We start from the raw sequence: 18,483 nt of genomic DNA, 5'->3' as shown, positions 1-18,483 counted from the left end.
GAATTAACTTATGTCTGTCGAGACCAAAATTTAAAAAACGTGAACATCACACAGATTAATACGTACCCCTAAGTCTCTGGAACGGAATACGTGCACCAATGAACCTACAACTTCACGATTTATATTTTAAAAATAATTAAATTCACTTAGCATTCAAAACTTGCGAATTTTGAAAAAAACAAATTTGCCGATTAAATACGGACAACCGTTTAACTGAAGTAAAACGGGTTTTCCTCTCGCTATGGATGTCTGCCTAGTTCAGCTCGGCCACAATCCGCTACAGTTCGCCTTTATTATCAGTTCGAAATGGGGTGGTTCCATAATACCCGCACTGTTCCATAATACCACCTTCTCCTCTATTATATATATAGGCCTACGTGTAATCGGTGGCGTAGCGTGGACGTCGGCCGCCCCCTTATTTAGGTATCTCGATTTAAAAGACTAAAATTCAGTTTCGTCACAGAATAAGCGATGAAAAATTCCGTGCTCGTTTCGATCGGTCCGAATCGTAGGTGCGACAAAAATACGAATTGAAACGGTTTAAATTTTTACAAGATATTATTAGGCCCTATTATTTATTGTGAAATTTCGCCGTTCCCACTACGCTACGCCACCGCGTATAATCCGTTATTCTCTTATATAAACAAACCCGAACGATTCTCGATTGCCCATGTCCGTAGGCGGCGAGAAGACGCGGATCGTCTTCCGGAGGAAGTAATTTTTCCGTATCTAAAATTGGGCTTATCTTTTAAAGGAGACTCAAAAGATTCTCTGGTAAGTCTAAGGTGCCGTTTAAAATCGATTAGATTATAAGAAGGTAAAGTCTCTTCCATAAAAGTTTCTATCTCTTTTATTTCTTTTTTCTACAATTATATCCACAATAAGATCATCGTCGTCCGATTGGGAATCGAGTAGTCCTATCTGTAAGGTAACATTTAAAATAGCGGCTTCGACCATATTATTTACAGAAAACCGCCATATTTCTTGTTAGCGTTGGCGTTTACTTTCGAAAGGACGCGTAAGCGCCAATATACGCGCTAACCACGTCGCTTCCGGCCTTCGAAAGTAGCGCTATTAGAGAGGTTGCGGCCGACGTTTTCGAGGCGAAAACGTGTACGTCGGACATTCAGCGCCGCCTTCCTGCCAGCCTAGAAGTTTGACAATGGCGTTTGGAACGTCAGTAGAATCGTGCTCGACGTTCTAAACGCCATTGTCAAACTTCTAGGCTGGCAGGAAGGCGGCGCTGAATGTCCGACGTACACGTTTTCGCCTCGAAAACGTCGGCCGCAAGCTCGGAAGTAAACGCGTAATCGTTAGTCTCGAGTTAGACCCATCGAGCGGAAGTAGGTGGTTAATAAGCGCGGTGGGATTATTTACGACTATAACGATTCGACCCATCGACTTTACCGTAACGAGTCGTAAACGATAACTAAAAGTCTCGTCTTATAGCGATACGATACGCGGAAAGAAAATGGAAACCTGCGATGTTTTATTTTAAAAAAAAGAAGCGAAGAACAAAAGGAAATATTAGTAACGTATATAGAAAATAATAAGAAAAAGACAATTGGATTTGTGGAGAGAATTACTTGAAAAATGAATTGCGTATCGGAGCTAAAAAATCCGTCGGGTAAGGGAAAAAGTATGTTAATTTAATCCTTTTCTCGTATAGTTTTCTTCCCCCATCTGTTTCTTAAATCGGTTTCTTTGTAAAGATTATTTATTAATCACAACTTAACACTTGCGATTAATAAATAATCTTAATATAGCGTCTACGCTCTTAATAATTTATACGTATAATTTACTATTATTTTAATTGTCTTTTTCCACCAATTGGATACTTGTTTTTATTTTTGGAAAAAATTTGCCTTATGATTCTTTATTACCAATTAAAGTTTATTAGTGTTGACTGGACAATTGCATGTACTCGCGGTCGAAAATTCGTCGCCTTAATTTAAACGACTCTTTCGGCTCCTCCTAACGCTCCGATTGCCATTTTCACTTTCGTGTAGCTATCTCGCGCGCTCGACTGGCGTGGTGAGATGGGTACCGCGCTGGGAGTTGTAAGACGAAAAACTCGAGACTTTTCGCAATCTCCACCCGGCATTTTCCCCCTCGATGGCGGGCCGAGTTCCTTCGGACCACGCCTTTACGGCTCGACCGCTTTCTTTCGCTCCGATTGGCCGATACTAAAATATCGTCGGTTTCGGCCCATCTCCCGAACGTCTCGCCGTCCCGATCGGGTACGGGCTGTTTCGCGCTACGACCGACTCCGACAGTCGGACGGATTTAAAGTTAAATATTTGTGGTGGGGTGGGAGAAGCTCCAACCAACCGCAGCTTCGAAACCACAACCCATCAGACTTATATATGAAAACTATTTGTCCATCAAACGTAACTTTATAATTTATTTAAATTTTCCCTGGTATTTTATTTCCTTCGTAACTGCTGAAATTTTATACGGGAACCCAAATGACTAATATATACAAGTATATTAAAATACATTATCGACGAAACCAGAAAAGACGCTATTATTTAGACTTTTCGCAAGAATTTATAAACCAAGTAAGATCATTTCCGTAAAGTTTAACCGAGTGGACTACAAAAGTAATCGTTTAAGTTAGAAAAACTTAAACGATTTCTAACACCCGTTCCCATGCCAATACTTCTATTACTAGTCGGTCCGATTATAGGATGGGTCGGTCGTATCGCCAAACGGCCCTAAGGCGGCGGGATTAGAAAGACGACGTCGGTTCTAACGCTTAAATTCCGGACGTTTCAGCGGCGGAAGCGCCGTGGTTGGAAGAGACCAACATGAACGGAACCCGAGTGGTGGCTTCGGCCGGACAACGCTACGAGTTTACCTGTTACGCGCGAGGAGTGCCTCCGCCCCGAATCTCCTGGTTCAAAGACGATCGACTGTTCAACCACTCCGGCCACAACGGAATAGAGTTAAAGGACGACTCTCGGAGACTGGTCATAGAAAGACTCCTGGACGACGATTCCGGCTTTTACCTGTGTCGAGCGGAAAACCCAGCCGGGATCTCGACCGCCAACGTCACTTTCGTGGTGGCCAAAGGTGAGAAACTTCTTTCCGTTCGTCTCCCGGCCCGCATCCGCCTAACCGCTATTTTTCAGACCGAGTGGAAGCTCGGCGGCGAGAGAGGGAACGAAACGCTTACACCGCGGTTTTCGCGGCGGTCTTGGCGCTGGTTCTGCTGATACTGGCCGCCCTCCTGATCAGAAAAGTCCTGAAAGAAAAGGTAAGACTCCGCCCCTTGTGTCGGTGGCGGTTTTTAAAACCGCTTTCGTTGCAGAGAGAGAAGAAGGAACTGGAAATCCTGACCCACGCCGTCTTCTATAAGGGTCGAGCGGAACAAATCAATCCCGACTTGCCGTTAGACGAACAGATCGATCTGCTGCCTTACGATTGCAGCTGGGAACTTCCGCGGGAGTGCTTGAAATTAGGTAGGTGGCCCGGCGGACCGTCTAAACCCCCGGCCAAAGCGCGTACCGTATACGGTAGGCGGCCAAACTCTATCGTTCGTTCGATGGCTGGACGATATCGGCGCCCTTAGAGACACTCGTTGGTTACCTAGTTACACCCATCATTACTAGCGTGGTTTCCTTTTAAATCAATAGTACCTAACGAGGACACGTTTATTTAATGTTTGCGGGCTGTATATCGGTGGTTCTCGACCGGTATACCGTGATATTTTAGTGATCCGTAGGGTAATTCTACTTGGGAACGATGGTTTTACCAAAAATTAAATTTCTACAGTATGTATATTGTCAATTTCTTTATCACTCGTTTCTTGCGTAAGGGTTAAAATATAAATAACGGTATTTAAAATACGACATATAGGACAAAGGCCAAAGAGAAATTATAAAGATAAAGCGGGTTTGTTCGGAGAATCTTATTCCGTCCTTTCTTTTTTTATTAGTGAAAAATATAAGGTTTTTCCCCGCGCAATGTGTATGGGGGTTGACAAAAAATTAAGAGGGAAAGGGATCCGCGGTTAAAAAAACGTGGAGAACCACCGCTGTATATTAACGTCTTTGGCCCTAGAAAAACCATTATATTTTAATAAAATTACAATTAAATTAAAACTGCGAAATGCAGAATTATAAGGCGATTTAGCATTTTCCTCGCCTTTACCCAAAGTTGGCATCTGTAAAATAACAAGCGACAAAAGTAATATAATAAAGTTTAAATAAAATAACGTTTATTGACATAATTTCATATATTCCTAGCCAGTTAATTAGGATAATAATTTCGTATATTGATAAAAAAAAACTACCTTATTTACGATCAATCAATGAAATGAATATATTTCCGATTATTTTATAGACAATTCTTCTGGTTATTTTTATTTAGGCCTATATGCGATAATTATTGCATTTTCTACTTAATTCTCGAATAATGGAAAAAGTATTATAAACTTTTAATATTTGCATTACTTTTTCTTTTGATGTTTATAATTAACTTTATTTACAACGCGATACTGTAAGAGCCGGTTTAGCGCTTAGAACGAGTTCCTAGACGACCCAGCCCTAAACGAAACCGCATTATCTCCACGCTCATTCCTTTCGAATAAGCTAAAAAATCACAACCAATTACAAATATATCGAATATATGTTAAAAGTTCTACAAGGATTCATTTTTAATAAACAAATACAAGTTTAGTCGATTTTCTTACGCCATAACGTCGACGATTACGGCGCGCAAACGAAGAATGTATTACGCGCCACTCGGAATCGAATCGGTTTCTAGGCCAAGACGCGGCCAAGCTGGCAAACGCCCAATAAATAGCCATAAAATAGCCCGTCGGCAGAAAAGTTGGTTTTCCATCTACCTAACGACGGCATAACCCGGCACCCACCGGTCTACGTCACCGTTACTCCGGGGCGCCGAATAACCATAGAGTTTTACCGCTTACCGTACACCCGGTCGGCACTAGTTGTAAATTACGCCGCCGCGGCAAACGGCGCCAATGGTCGGAACCGATTTCGCCATATTTTCCGCCGGTAATTACCAATTTCCCACGCTTTATTCCTAATTATTATTAGTCGAAAGGAAAATAAGTTAGGCTTTTAGATAGACGCCTTACTAATAAACGAACGATTTATCCATTAACGACGGTGTTTAGAACGGAACGTCGTAACTCGTACAAAATAAAATAAAAGGGACTTAAAAGTCCATGTTTTCCGGTCGCCGACTTCTGCCGTGACCAAGAACCGTAACGTCGGATCCGTAGACCGGAAATCGAAACTCGCATTAACGGACGATATTTCTTATATTTACTTGTAAATAGCCGACGTGTCGTTGGTAAAGTTCGGCCTTCGACCTTCCCAAAGAATTAATTACGTAGGAAATATTTTAAAAGGAATACTCTTTCGGAGGACGAATTTCCACCGAATAAAGAGACCGAAAATCGGGACGGAGAAGTGAAAAGCCCAACGATACTCTTGATCTGTTAGAAAACACTAATCGATGGTCGGCGCCTTAATGTTATTAAACTTGTGTCTTATCGCCGGACTTGAGCTTACGGTACAAATTATAAAGCGTAAACGTTTCCCGAGTCGTTCGTTGGTTCGACGCCGAACGTAGTAAAAAAGTAACGAGAAAGAAACCAAGGGTTACGCGACGGTCTTACCGAGATTCGATGGCCAATCGTATTATAAAGGCGAGAATATCGAAGACGTTTCTCACCCCGCCAGTGGCTAGCCAATCGCCGTCGTATTCGACATTCGGGCTCTTCCAACGCCCGGTTGCGACGAAATCCACCAGTTTCGTTTTTCGTCGTTTTTTGACCAATTAATAATTAATCGACCTACTTAGGCTTTGTCGTAATTTTTATGCGCCATTTAAAGTTTGATATTTAGAATTGGATTAAAATATTTTTACAGCCGAAAAGACGAATATCCCGTATTTTAATTATATACGCTGCGTACACCGCCTCCGATAGAACAATACAGTACGTACCGATATTGGATATTAAAAAATTGTTTTTTGTTTTAGATACGTAGGTAAAGGCGGTGGCGTTTACCTACGTATACTTTAATATTTTTGTTACTGCCGTTACGCGCTGGCCGGTTTTGGTACGCCCGTTTAAACTTTGTCTACGACTATATTTTAAACCGCACTCGCCCGGTTCCGTCGTATTTAATTAATTAACGTATAAGGAGTTCCTCCGCGGCCACGGCGGCTTCTTTTATATTCTGGTCGGGCGAAACGGCCGACGTCGCGTACGGAGGAAATCGACGTCGACGGTCGCCGGGGCCGTAGACGTTTGTTGCGACTTTTTCCGACGACAATCGAACCGATGGACTTGGTTACAGGAAAGACGTTGGGTCAAGGAGCCTTCGGAAGGGTGGTGGAGGCGGAAGCCCGGGGATTGGGCGGACAAGGATCGACGGTGGTGGCGGTCAAGATGCTAAAGGAGCGAGCCGACCGGGAGCAGATGAAAGCTCTGATGGCCGAACTGAAAATCCTGATTCACCTGCGCCCGCACGTCAACATCGTCAACCTGCTGGGAGCCGTGACGGAAAACATGGCAAAAGGTAAGAATTCGTTTTTTGTCGGTCGATAGTCGACGTTGCCGACGGTCTTTTCGTCCGCAGGAGAGCTGATGGTGGTGGTGGAGTACTGTCGATACGGAAACCTCCGGCACTATCTCCTGGGGAGGAAGTCGGCCTTCGTCCCCCGGTCGCCCTCTTCCGAAAAGTCCGATTACGAAAACTTGACGTCTCCGGCAAGCTGGAGCCAAAGCCCGGGGTAAGGCGCGAGAAGAAGCGGCCGGCGGATCCTCTTTCCCTTGTCCCACGTGGGTTTTTCTCCTTGCAGGGAATGGAGCCGGCCCAGCGCCGAGTGGTGGCGCGGACGGACGGGTTCCGAAGAGGAAGGAGACGGCAGCTTCGTCTATCGAAGAACCGGCGGACGCCGGGAGTCGGAAGGTTCCGAGAGCAGAGAGGGGGCCCGCAGAGAACCCGTCACCACCGCCCGCCTGCTGTACTTCGCCTACCAATGCGCGCGAGGAATGCAGTATCTGTCGGACAGAAAGGTAACGTCCGCCCCCTTGGGCGGGGAACTGGGTTAAATTGCTTTTTTAAAGAAGAATCTTTTCAGTTGATCCATCGGGACCTGGCGGCCAGAAACGTCTTGGTGGCCGACCGCCACGTGGTCAAGATCTGCGACTTCGGATTGGCCAAAGACTGCTACAAATACTCCAATTACGTCAAGAAAAACAACGTGAGTTTCGGTTTTCTTGGGTTAAACGGGCAAGAGTTGTTCTTTCTTCCCCCTTAACCTTCCCGTCAGAAAATGCGCTGGCGCGTTAACGCCTCCCGCGGAAGTTTTCCTCTTCCAAAAGAAGGTTATTTTCGAATTTCTCGGGCGTGGATAGGAGGTCGCCGCCCGGGAAATTCCGACGGAGGAAGAAAGAACGGCCGTTAACCGTCCGGGAAAGACTTAAAATCGTCTCTCGACTCACTTTAAAGGAGAGGGAGTCCGACGGCCGCATTAGTTTCTACTGCGCGAGAAGTTTAATCATCCGCCCCCGCCCTAAAGTGGGCCGGTAACAGTTTTTGCGGACGGGCGGAGACGGGATTTACCGCGGGAAACTTCCGTTTAGTCCGAGAAAGATTTCGTACGGGAGGACCGGGACTGCGGGTCGGGAGATTTAAGAATATAAGGATTGGCGGGAGCGGGAGTCGGAACTTACCCAGGCTTTTGTTTTTCGACAGGGTCCTCTTCCCATCAAGTGGATGGCCATCGAGTCCATCAGAGACAAAGTCTTCACCACCAAGAGCGACGTGTAAGCTTTTTTCGACATTTTTCTTTTTCCCTCTTTAACCCGCGCTCCCCCCCCACGCCGAGTAGGGTAAACTTGCCTAATTCGTACCATTTCAGGAAAATCCTTCATATTATCGAAATTAATAAACATAAATTATTTTTTATTTTAAGTAACTTTTATTTGGGAAATATTCTATCACTACCATAATCAAATTTAGCATAAATCTTATAAACTTCTGAGAAATAAACAATTTAAAAAAACACTAAAAAAGTACGATTTAGGAACATTCGTTTTAAATCGTACCGATATATTCTTAAATCGTACTTTGAGATCCTATCATTGGTTTGCAGTCTTAAAAATAAAAATCTTTATCAATAATGTACTGTACGTGTGTATCAATACGTGTGTATATTAACTCTTAGCAAATTCGGCAGCTGGTCTTTGCCAATTTTTGGCAGTCATCGCAGTTGTAATCCATTGTCTTTTTATTGGTTCCTGCGCGAAGGTCATGTACCCATATCTCACATTGTGTGCATTTGATCATACTTTCTTTTACGTTTTCTTGGCATAATTTACAGTACCAACTGTTATTTTCATTTTCCTGTTTTTTTAATTCTCTTTTTGTGATATTTTAGTAGTTTTGCTTTTCTTCGCACCAAGATTCTTTCATACGTTTTTCTTCTTGCAATTCCAAGAATACCACGTAGTGGAGATATTATTTCGAATGTCGCTCGAACTGTCTCTGTATTAGAAATGTTTACTTTCATACCTAAAGAACATTCCTTCGCTTTCTCTTCCAGACACTGATCTCGCTGTTTTTCCGAAGGGTGAGTTGTCGGTACCTCGGGAAGTTGTGGGTACTCGACTTCTTCAGTCTGTTGTCAGTAGTCTGATTGGATTGTGCCACACACGTTAAAGTATCTGTTTGTTCTCGCCGCCTTTCAGTTGCCAGATTCTGGGAGACTTCCGCCGTTTCACTTACATTAGCATCTTCGTCAAGAACGACATATTTCTCATCCCCGATCTTAAAGCGATTGCCAGGCCACAATCCGCAAGATTCGAAGTCATGCGTGCCCGTGTCCATACAAACGGCTCGAAGATACGCTTTATTAAGGAACCAGGATGGTTTGCATCCACGATGCGCAAGCGGCACTAAAATTCAGTTTTAGTGATTTAAAAAATGACCTATGTAGTCTATTCATTGATGTATATTCAGTCCTTGTATCTATCGTCTAAATGTCAATTACGGTACATTATATACACTACAAACTTCGTTAAATTATAAGGTCTCGTCATTATATTTTTTAATCGCTTCTTTCATATTTTCTTTACTTCAAGAATTATATTTTCTTTTTGACACGTTGTTCTAAAATTAAAGACGATTAAGTTTTAATTTGTTTTGAACTTTTGCGGTTATTTTTTAAATCAGAAACTTAGAAAAAAATAAGTTTACGAATCGGTAATAGCTTATTGTGACATTCATCTAAAATGGTTTTCCTAAATCGTACCGGTACGTTTTAAGAACACGCTTCGAGTACGAAATAGGCGCGAGAGTCGAACAAACTTTACATTAGTGGCCAAAAAATTTGACAACAGATACGCGTGTTTCATCACTTCGGATGAAATCACAAAAATACGCACTAATACATCACAGATAGTTAAAAAACTTACACACGATCCAATTTGAAGAAATTTCGTATGAAATGTGCAAAAATATTACAGAAAAAGTTGAAAAAACTTTCCTTTTCAATATTTTTGTCGGGAGCAGAGTAACAGCGTGTTGTCTGTCAGATGGTAATATGACCGATTGTTATTTACTTCTTTTGCTACTAGAGACACTAATAGCTATTACGGGAGTGAAGATATAAGCGAAGTACGAATAAGTACGAATTAGGCAAGTTTCCCCTAGTCGATGCCGCGGCTCTGGACCCTTCTTCCGGGATCCGACCACCGAGTCGTCGACGTTTCCTTCGTCCCCGGAAAGAGTCGGATTACGAAAGGACGATAACGGGCATCGGCCGTGCCCGGCCGGTACTTAGGCCCGTCTTTTACCGGCATCGAACTGTTTTAAACGTAGTTTATAATTTATTGACCTCGTAGGTGGAGAGAAAGATCTTTGCTCCGCGCCCAAGGGGCTGTCCATAAATTACGTCTACGTTTTTCTTGAACTTTTACTCTCCCACTGTCCCAGTTTGTCCGAGTTTCCGTAATCTCCTCCCTCTTCAGCAATGTTCCCTCTAAGCTGCGCGGCTGCGCGGTCGCGCACTGCTCAAATTGTTGCCGCGCACGAGAATTTATGTGCCGCGCAGGCGAGCATGCACACCGACTTGAATTGTTGTTTACTTATTTCTCACTCTGTCTGCAACATGATTATTGCTGAGTATATTTCGTTTAAATACATTAAATCATTGACAAAAGTTAATATTTCGTATAAAAGTATGTTTTAAAATGAATTTTAATCTCTACTTTATAATTATTTTAATTTTTTAGAAAAAGTAAAATTATATATATATATGCTCAGCAAAAACTTTTTTGCTCAGAGAAGTATATGTTCCGCTCATCTACAAAAAAAAAAATTACAGGGAACATTGATCAAGATTAGAGGCAAAAAATATGGAATACTAGCATAGCAGGGACAAAAGTTTAGAATATNTTCGCTTTCTCTTCCAGACACTGATCTCGCTGTTTTTCCGAAGGGTGAGTTGTCGGTACCTCGGGAAGTTGTGGGTACTCGACTTCTTCAGTCTGTTGTCAGTAGTCTGATTGGATTGTGCCACACACGTTAAAGTATCTGTTTGTTCTCGCCGCCTTTCAGTTGCCAGATTCTGGGAGACTTCCGCCGTTTCACTTACATTAGCATCTTCGTCAAGAACGACATATTTCTCATCCCCGATCTTAAAGCGATTGCCAGGCCACAATCCGCAAGATTCGAAGTCATGCGTGCCCGTGTCCATACAAACGGCTCGAAGATACGCTTTATTAAGGAACCAGGATGGTTTGCATCCACGATGCGCAAGCGGCACTAAAATTCAGTTTTAGTGATTTAAAAAATGACCTATGTAGTCTATTCATTGATGTATATTCAGTCCTTGTATCTATCGTCTAAATGTCAATTACGGTACATTATATACACTACAAACTTCGTTAAATTATAAGGTCTCGTCATTATATTTTTTAATCGCTTCTTTCATATTTTCTTTACTTCAAGAATTATATTTTCTTTTCGACACGTTGTTCTAAAATTAAATACGATTAAGTTTTAATTTGTTTTGAACTTTTGCGGTTATTTTTTAAATCAGAAACTTAGAAAAAAATAAGTTTACGAATCGGTAATAGCTTATTGTGACATTCATCTAAAATGGTTTTCCTAAATCGTACCGGTACGTTTTAAGAACACGCTTCGAGTACGAAATAGGCGCGAGAGTCGAACAAACTTTACATTAGTGGCCAAAAAATTTGACAACAGATACGCGTGTTTCATCACTTCGGATGAAATCACAAAAATACGCACTAATACATCACAGATAGTTAAAAAACTTACACACGATCCAATTTGAAGAAATTTCGTATGAAATGTGCAAAAATATTACAGAAAAAGTTGAAAAAACTTTCCTTTTCAATATTTTTGTCGGGAGCAGAGTAACAGCGTGTTGTCTGTCAGATGGTAATATGACCGATTGTTATTTACTTCTTTTGCTACTAGAGACACTAATAGCTATTACGGGAGTGAAGATATAAGCGAAGTACGAATTAGGCAAGTTTCCCCTAGTCGATGCCGCGGCTCTGGACCCTTCTTCCGGGATCCGACCACCGAGTCGTCGACGTTTCCTTCGTCCCCGGAAAGAGTCGGATTACGAAAGGACGATAACGGGCATCGGCCGTGCCCGGCCGGTACTTAGGCCCGTCTTTTACCGGCATCGAACTGTTTTAAACGTAGTTTATAATTTATTGACCTCGTAGGTGGAGAGAAAGATCTTTGCTCCGCGCCCAAGGGGCTGTCCATAAATTACGTCTACGTTTTTCTTGAACTTTTACTCTCCCACTGTCCCAGTTTGTCCGAGTTTCCGTAATCTCCTCCCTCTTCAGCAATGTTCCCTCTAAGCTGCGCGGCTGCGCGGTCGCGCACTGCTCAAATTGTTGCCGCGCACGAGAATTTATGTGCCGCGCAGGCGAGCATGCACACCGACTTGAATTGTTGTTTACTTATTTCTCACTCTGTCTGCAACATGATTATTGCTGAGTATATTTCGTTTAAATACATTAAATCATTGACAAAAGTTAATATTTCGTATAAAAGTATGTTTTAAAATTAATTTTAATCTCTACTTTATAATTAATTATTTTAATTTTTTTAGAAAAAATAAGATTTATATATATATATATATATATATGCTCAGCAAAATTTTTTTTCCTCAGAGAAGTATATGTTCCGCTCATCGACAAAAAAAATTAGAGAGAACATTGCTATTGGGCATCCACAATATGTACTGTACAGTACGAAAATTGTGATTGGGAACCTATTGCTCGAGACTACATCATCTCAGCAATTGGAAAGACTTTTGGCAATGAAGACATTAGGAAAGATCGAAATAAGTGCCACATCACACGGGGAGTCGTGATTCTTCTTCACATATCAGACCGATCTGATATCTGAAGAAGAATCAGATATTCGGGAGTGGGCTTTCCGATCAAAGTGAAACTGTTGTTCAACGCATCTCCATTCGTCGAGACGGCAAGTTGATACCTACAAAACACCTCATTTTGACATTTAACGAGTCGACATTGCCACCTTCCGTTGCCGCAGGACACCTTCGTTACCCATACGTACCAAACCCTTCTTCAAATACCAGCGTTTTGGATACTCAAAAACATCCTATCGTGTGGAACCGAAGGTCACGAGAGTACTGACTATACGCGACCCCAAACTGGCTAAATTGCGAAGGTGAAAGTGTGAAAATGCGTAAATTTTCGGCGCCCGGTGCGGTTGCACCGTTCGCACCGCCCTAGGGCCGCCCCCGATCTAGTATACCTACTTTTGAGATTAGAATGGATATTATAAGCAGCACGATCGACCTGGATATAACTAACATTTCCCAGCCCGATGTATACCTCTCTGAACAATTCCTGTTATAACGGTCGACCTTAGCTTAAAACAATGTACTAAAGAATTTACCCCAGACTAAGTATACACACAGTTGTTTGCGGAGATCCATCGCAGTAATAGGAATTTAATTCCCATATACACGGATGGATCTAAATCGGTTCTGTGTCGGTTCAGCATTTGTCTGCTGCAGGCTATCTACTTAGTCTTGAAATATAGGCTATAAAGAGAAAAGGTTATCGTTGCTGCGTGATTTATACCGACTGAGTCTGTGCACTCGAAGCTTTCGTCTCACGTAAAACTGTTTCGCTTTCTATGCCAAATAAAGTTCGTAACTTATTTGCAATCCCTGTGCAATGAATTTCTTTCTAAAATTGCGCAGGGTCTCGGGCACATAGGTATAAGAAGAAATACAGCCGAGGCAGCTGCAAAGTCCGCTAGTCATTTAAACACATACCGTGTAGCCGCTCTTCATTTTAAAAATACAAATTTGTCGGGAATCCTGGCTTTCTGAAAGATACTACGGTCAAAGAGATCCGATTGTTCTATTTAATTTTCAATCCCCCGTTGTTGTTTCCTTTAATTGTTTTTTATTATTGTTATTGAGTTTATTTTTAATATTTTATCAAATTTTATTCACAATTTACCTCTCGGCGTGGCGCAGCTTAGCCTAAACGACTCTTGTACCAGAAAACCCTAACAAACCGACCGACCGACCATCGAAGTTTAACCTCTCCCTCCCTTTCGGTGTGGACGTCATTTACGGACAGCCCTTAATCGTAGTCCGCGTTAGGTCCAACTGTCGTAGCGTAGACGAATGGAAGGAGAAATAAAGGTCCGAACCGGTAGAAAGGGAGAATTTCCTAAATATTTGGCCGATTTGTAGTAGAAAGTGTTTGCTGCCCGCAGGTGGTCGTTCGGAGTCTTGACCTGGGAGATCTTCTCGTTGGGAGCCACTCCTTATCCCGGAATGGAAGTCGACGCCGAATTCTACAAGATGCTCAGCCGGGGATTCAGGATGGACCGACCGGAGTACGCTCCTCCCGATCTGTGAGTATCTCCTCTCTAAACGCTTCGTTTACGTCGATTTAAAGGGCGCGGGCTTCCTTCGACACAACTAACCCATCTTTGACGTCGACTGCCGTTTTCCGATTTACTTGTTAATCCTTTCGAGAAATTGGCCCGACCGGGGTCCCGCCCAATCGGACCCGGTCGCCGCCACCGGCGCCCCGGACCCGTAGAATCACGCCCACCTCTCAAACACCTTGCACTTTCCAAATCTCGCCGTTGGTGCGATTTCCGGAAGTAAGGCGAGGACTCCTTTACGGCCGGCCCTAACGGTGTCCCTAGGCAGGACCGTTTATTACGCCCGCATATGTTTAAGGTTACAGATATTGCGGATTATTACCTTTCCATCGGTTCAAATCTGCCTAATTTACGCCAAGTTTCCCAACATTTACCGTTACGTCTATCGATTTTAGTGGTCGCTTGCCCGGCAACGGGCGGTGGAGGGCGAAGAAAGCGGATGGCAATGTATTACGTCTTTAATTATTTTTTTAACGAATTTACCGGCGCCCATCCGCCCGGTGGGTAAGAAACGGCTGGTAAATATTTTAAATAAACATCCATTTTGTAATATTTTAGAAACCGTGGAATTTTAAACGTTTCTTGCCTTTCCGGCGTAATATAGGCTATAACAGAGGGAAAGTATGGCCGCGGGTGAAAATATCACCCCTCGACATTTTTGGGCTGGGGACACCGCGAAAAAATAAAATAAAATAAAAAAGTCGGGGTCTTTTTATGCACGCGTGTAAGGCCGGGAACACACGCGCGTAAAATTGTGTGGCAGAAAACTGAATCAGAAATCGGTTTCTGTTTTACGCTTTTACGCCGCGACACGCGTACGTAAAAATTCTGGCCGAATAGGAAACGCCATTGCCACTAACGGCGCCACATTTTATTCATTTTTTTCTCTCGTATCCCTTTGTACCTTTCATTTTTTCTTCGCTTCCTCCGCTATAATATAGAAAATTTAAATGAATAGACTCGTATTCCGAATTGAAATAAAGAACGCGCCATCTAAATACTAGGCCTATATATCTATTCTACTACACCTAGCTGTTATTTGAAATTTAGCACCTATAGCCGCGTAAACGTCGTTTAAATACGGTGTCTTTATACGCGACACCAGCGCGGTCGAACGGATTCGATAAACTCCTCTATTTCGACATCGTCACAATTGTAGGGTTAACCCTGGTTGCCGCCGTCGTTAGTCTACTTTGACGTCACAAAAAAGACGTCTGTATTAGAAGAATTTTGGCACTACTCTTTTTTCGGTTACGTTTCGGCCAAAATTTCGGAAAAATTTTTACGCTTTCTGTTTTATGCCGAATTTTACGCTATTTCGTCGGCCCTCTTCCAAGCTTAATAACTTTCGTGCTTTTTTCCGAAAATTTCTGAAATTTTGCCACATTTATTTCTTAAAGGAATCGACGCTATTAATGTTGGTGGTTAATTAAAGGTCGAGGGGGAGATAAAGAGAGTGGCGCGTAGTACTAAGAGTGGGATGGGACTCCGTGACCATTGTACCGGTTATTAGTATTTACATTTTTGTTTAAAACCGTTCTTACCCTAAAAATGATGTTTTTTGTTACTTTATAATAATTAAAAATATAAAGTTTTTTCAATTAAAATATCGTAACGGACGGCGTCACTGGCTGGGTTTTAAACGTTTCCGGGAAAAAAACGAGTGGTTGCAGGATATTTTTTAATTGTTCACCTGTTTTGCCTATATGTACCTGTACAGTACACCCGCGTTGTCGCCGGGACGGTTTTTTACAAGTGTTTTACTTTTTCTCCTTTCCGTCGCATGTTATAGTTTTCCTTATTATGTGTTTGTCCCGGTGTTACGATTATATTATTAGTTTTTAGCACTTTTGTAATATTTTCGAGAATTTCTTTTTGTATTTGAACTTTACCTGTTTCCGTTTTTCTGCCTTCTCGTTGTCCTTTTCCCTTGTTTTGCGTTTAGTCGTTTAACCAGCTTTTTAATATCCCTTAAGTCCGTACGTTTTAACGAAATGCTTCGTTTCCGTTGTTCCGTCCGTCGTTTTATTCCTAGGTTTTCCGTGACGTAAGTCGGTATTTCCCGGCTCGGACGTATATCTACCCGACGTGGCTTTGTATCGATTTGATATTCTTTCCTAATTAATTTTATAATGATAATTTGCGGACTTCTTCTACATCGAATCTAATTTTTTTCTTTAAAGCCGTTACCTTTTCTGTATTTACGTAAAAGAATATAAGATTTCTCTGCCTTATATATATATTTTTTATCCTTTTGTATCGTACGTAATTCCGCCAATAGGTGTTGTACGCGTGTATCGGTGGGAATTCTTTTTTGACCGTAATATTTCCCGTAGTTATGTTAATTCTGTACCGCTTACCGGACAATTTCTTTGTTTTAGTGTTTTTTCCTACCGGTTTTATAGTGGTGGACGACATCCCCGGTGTTTTTTATTTTTATTTTTTGTAGGTTTTGATCAAATCGTCCGTACTTTTAATGATTTTTGGTAAATTTCCAGTTTGTCTGGTATAAATATTTCTAAATTATAACGGATATAATTTGTAATAGGTATTAATGGCCGTAGCGGTTGTTGCCGGTTTTAACTTTAACGGTTGTTTTCGGCCTTCTCTGTCGACTACTTAATAATCGTTTCTATTTCCATTTATCTACTAGCGACTCTGGCATTAATTTGTCGATGGTGGTGACGTAAGTAAACGTATTAGATTTACTCCGGTGGCAAACACTGATTTAGACGAAGCTATGTATTTATGGTTGGTACAACGACAAAGCTTAGGCATTCCTCCGAGCGGTCCCGTTTTAATCCAAAGACCACTAGAGATAAATACAAAAACCAACAGAATTCCCGAATTTAAGGCGGTACTCCTTAATCCTCTCGGCCTACTCCATTTTGCATCCGGATCTATCGGGGAGAACGTTCCCGTTTTCGTATATTTTGCCAGGCAGTGGCTATTCTCTCGCTTCCTTCACCCTGGCCGGTCCCACCGCCTTTAAATGATTTGTATTTTTACCGAGGAGTGACCGGTGAAGACCCGGACACCGGGCAAACGACCATGTAACTTACTTAAACCGGCCAAAGTCCGCCGCTTTCGTCGTACCGCGCGCCTGGCGTATAGGGGCCGGCGCCGGTGCGCGTAGCCCCGACGGGCGGGGGTTACCACCGGAAGCGCCCGCTTCGCGTTCTTTCCGGGGCCGAGCCGGGCGGGTAAATTAATCCGGTGTTAATTACGGTCGAGGAAACACCGGAGATAAAAGTCGGTTGGGAACGTCCGGTCTACCGGGATTTCCCGTCGCCGTCGACCGATAGCGGACGCCCTTGTCCGGACTGCCGACGGTGGCCAGTTTTTGGAATTTCGTAAAATCACCTCCAACGTCTGCCCACTGAATTGCGGTCGTCGACCGTTTTCTGCCGTCCTTTCGGTTTCTCATCGGCCCGAGTCATCCGGTCCGAGTGGACCAATCCGGAAGTTAAATAACTTATTTGCGATCGAGTCGAATGATCCATCGACATCGCAAATAAGTTATTTAACTTCCGGATCCGTCTCCATCGGTCCACTCGGACCGGGTGTGAGCGGATGGACGATAGGGCCAGAGGGGCCCGGAGGGTGATCGTCGATCTCTTTCAGGTACGAAATGATCCGACTGTGTTGGAAGGCGGAACCCGAGGAACGTCCCACCTTCGCCGAACTGTCGCGGCGATTACGGGAGTGGGTGGACCCGGAAGACCTGAAAGTGAGTCGTCGTTCTTTCTTCTTCCGCCCGAGTAAATTTCCCGGCCGCCGGATGATTTTTCTTCTTTTTACAGTCGTACGAAGAAGCCGAGCGGGGCTACCGGACCACCGACGACCGCAAGACGGAATACCTACGCATGGGAGAAGCCACCGGTCCCGAAAAGTCTTCGGACGACGACTCTTCGGCCCACTACCTCCGACCGGGACGGGTTCGTCCGGTGGGAGACGGTCCCGTGCCCGCCGCCCCCATGGAGGCGGTTCCCATGATCCAGCTGGACCCGGTCCCGCCTGGCCGGGGAAAGAGGCCGGAGGAGGAGCCTGTTTGGGAGCGCCGCCCCTCCGACTACGTCTGCATGAAGTCTCCCCCCGCCTTCTCGTAACACCCGGCGCTTTCCCGTCCGAGAGGCCTTTTACCCGCCGCCGAGAAGCCGAGCCTCTTTTTTTAACCCGTAAAATTGCCACCGGGCAGAGCGGTCCCCACTCCTTCCGGCCGTGCCAGTCGCCGCGCCCGGGGGCGGGAATCCCTCGGGGGCCGAGAAGAAAAGTTTTCCCTCCGGAGGAGGGAATTTTCCCCGGCCCCGTCCGGAAATCTTTAAAACTGCGGGCGTCGGGCGGCCGGCCGAGTCGGCGTTATAAACGGAGCCGGCCGGTGGCGGAAGAATTTCAGTCGCTGGTGTCTTACGGCTTTGGAATTGCGTTAATGACGAATAAACGTTGTAAAATGTTGAAATGATTTCTCTTCTTTTGTCATACGACACGCAACGCGGCGGTAATG

General features: G+C 43.6%; 1 protein-coding gene across 4 annotated transcripts in view; it reads left to right on the top strand.

The window, feature by feature from the left end:
- The window catches only part of LOC111642260 (vascular endothelial growth factor receptor 1-like), a 62,888-nt gene extending 44,650 nt beyond the window's left edge, over nucleotides 1-18,238 (top strand). For 3 of the 4 annotated variants that reach the window (XM_023388581.1, XM_023388579.1, XM_023388582.1), the window contains 11 exons: nucleotides 2,779-3,075; nucleotides 3,135-3,259; nucleotides 3,314-3,464; nucleotides 6,339-6,560; nucleotides 6,621-6,774; nucleotides 6,844-7,060; nucleotides 7,126-7,248; nucleotides 7,743-7,813; nucleotides 13,803-13,943; nucleotides 17,604-17,709; nucleotides 17,783-18,238. In XM_023388581.1, coding sequence (XP_023244349.1) covers nucleotides 2,779-3,075; nucleotides 3,135-3,259; nucleotides 3,314-3,464; nucleotides 6,339-6,560; nucleotides 6,621-6,774; nucleotides 6,844-7,060; nucleotides 7,126-7,248; nucleotides 7,743-7,813; nucleotides 13,803-13,943; nucleotides 17,604-17,709; nucleotides 17,783-18,088 — 1,913 coding nt within the window. In that variant the 3' untranslated portion in view covers nucleotides 18,089-18,238. The remainder of the gene's footprint in view (nucleotides 1-2,778; nucleotides 3,076-3,134; nucleotides 3,260-3,313; nucleotides 3,465-6,338; nucleotides 6,561-6,620; nucleotides 6,775-6,843; nucleotides 7,061-7,125; nucleotides 7,249-7,742; nucleotides 7,814-13,802; nucleotides 13,944-17,603; nucleotides 17,710-17,782) is intronic. The other variant, XM_023388583.1, reaches the window with a different exon arrangement.
- The last annotated feature ends 245 nt before the right edge of the window (nucleotides 18,239-18,483 follow it).

The sequence above is a fragment of the Centruroides sculpturatus genome, unplaced genomic scaffold (genome assembly GCF_000671375.1).
Source record: "Centruroides sculpturatus isolate CEXI.00-Female unplaced genomic scaffold, Cexi_2.0 scaffold1442, whole genome shotgun sequence".
Lineage (NCBI taxonomy): Eukaryota > Metazoa > Arthropoda > Arachnida > Scorpiones > Buthidae > Centruroides > Centruroides sculpturatus.
Note: the sequence above shows the minus strand (reverse complement) of the source record. Positions and strands in the feature narration are given on the sequence as shown.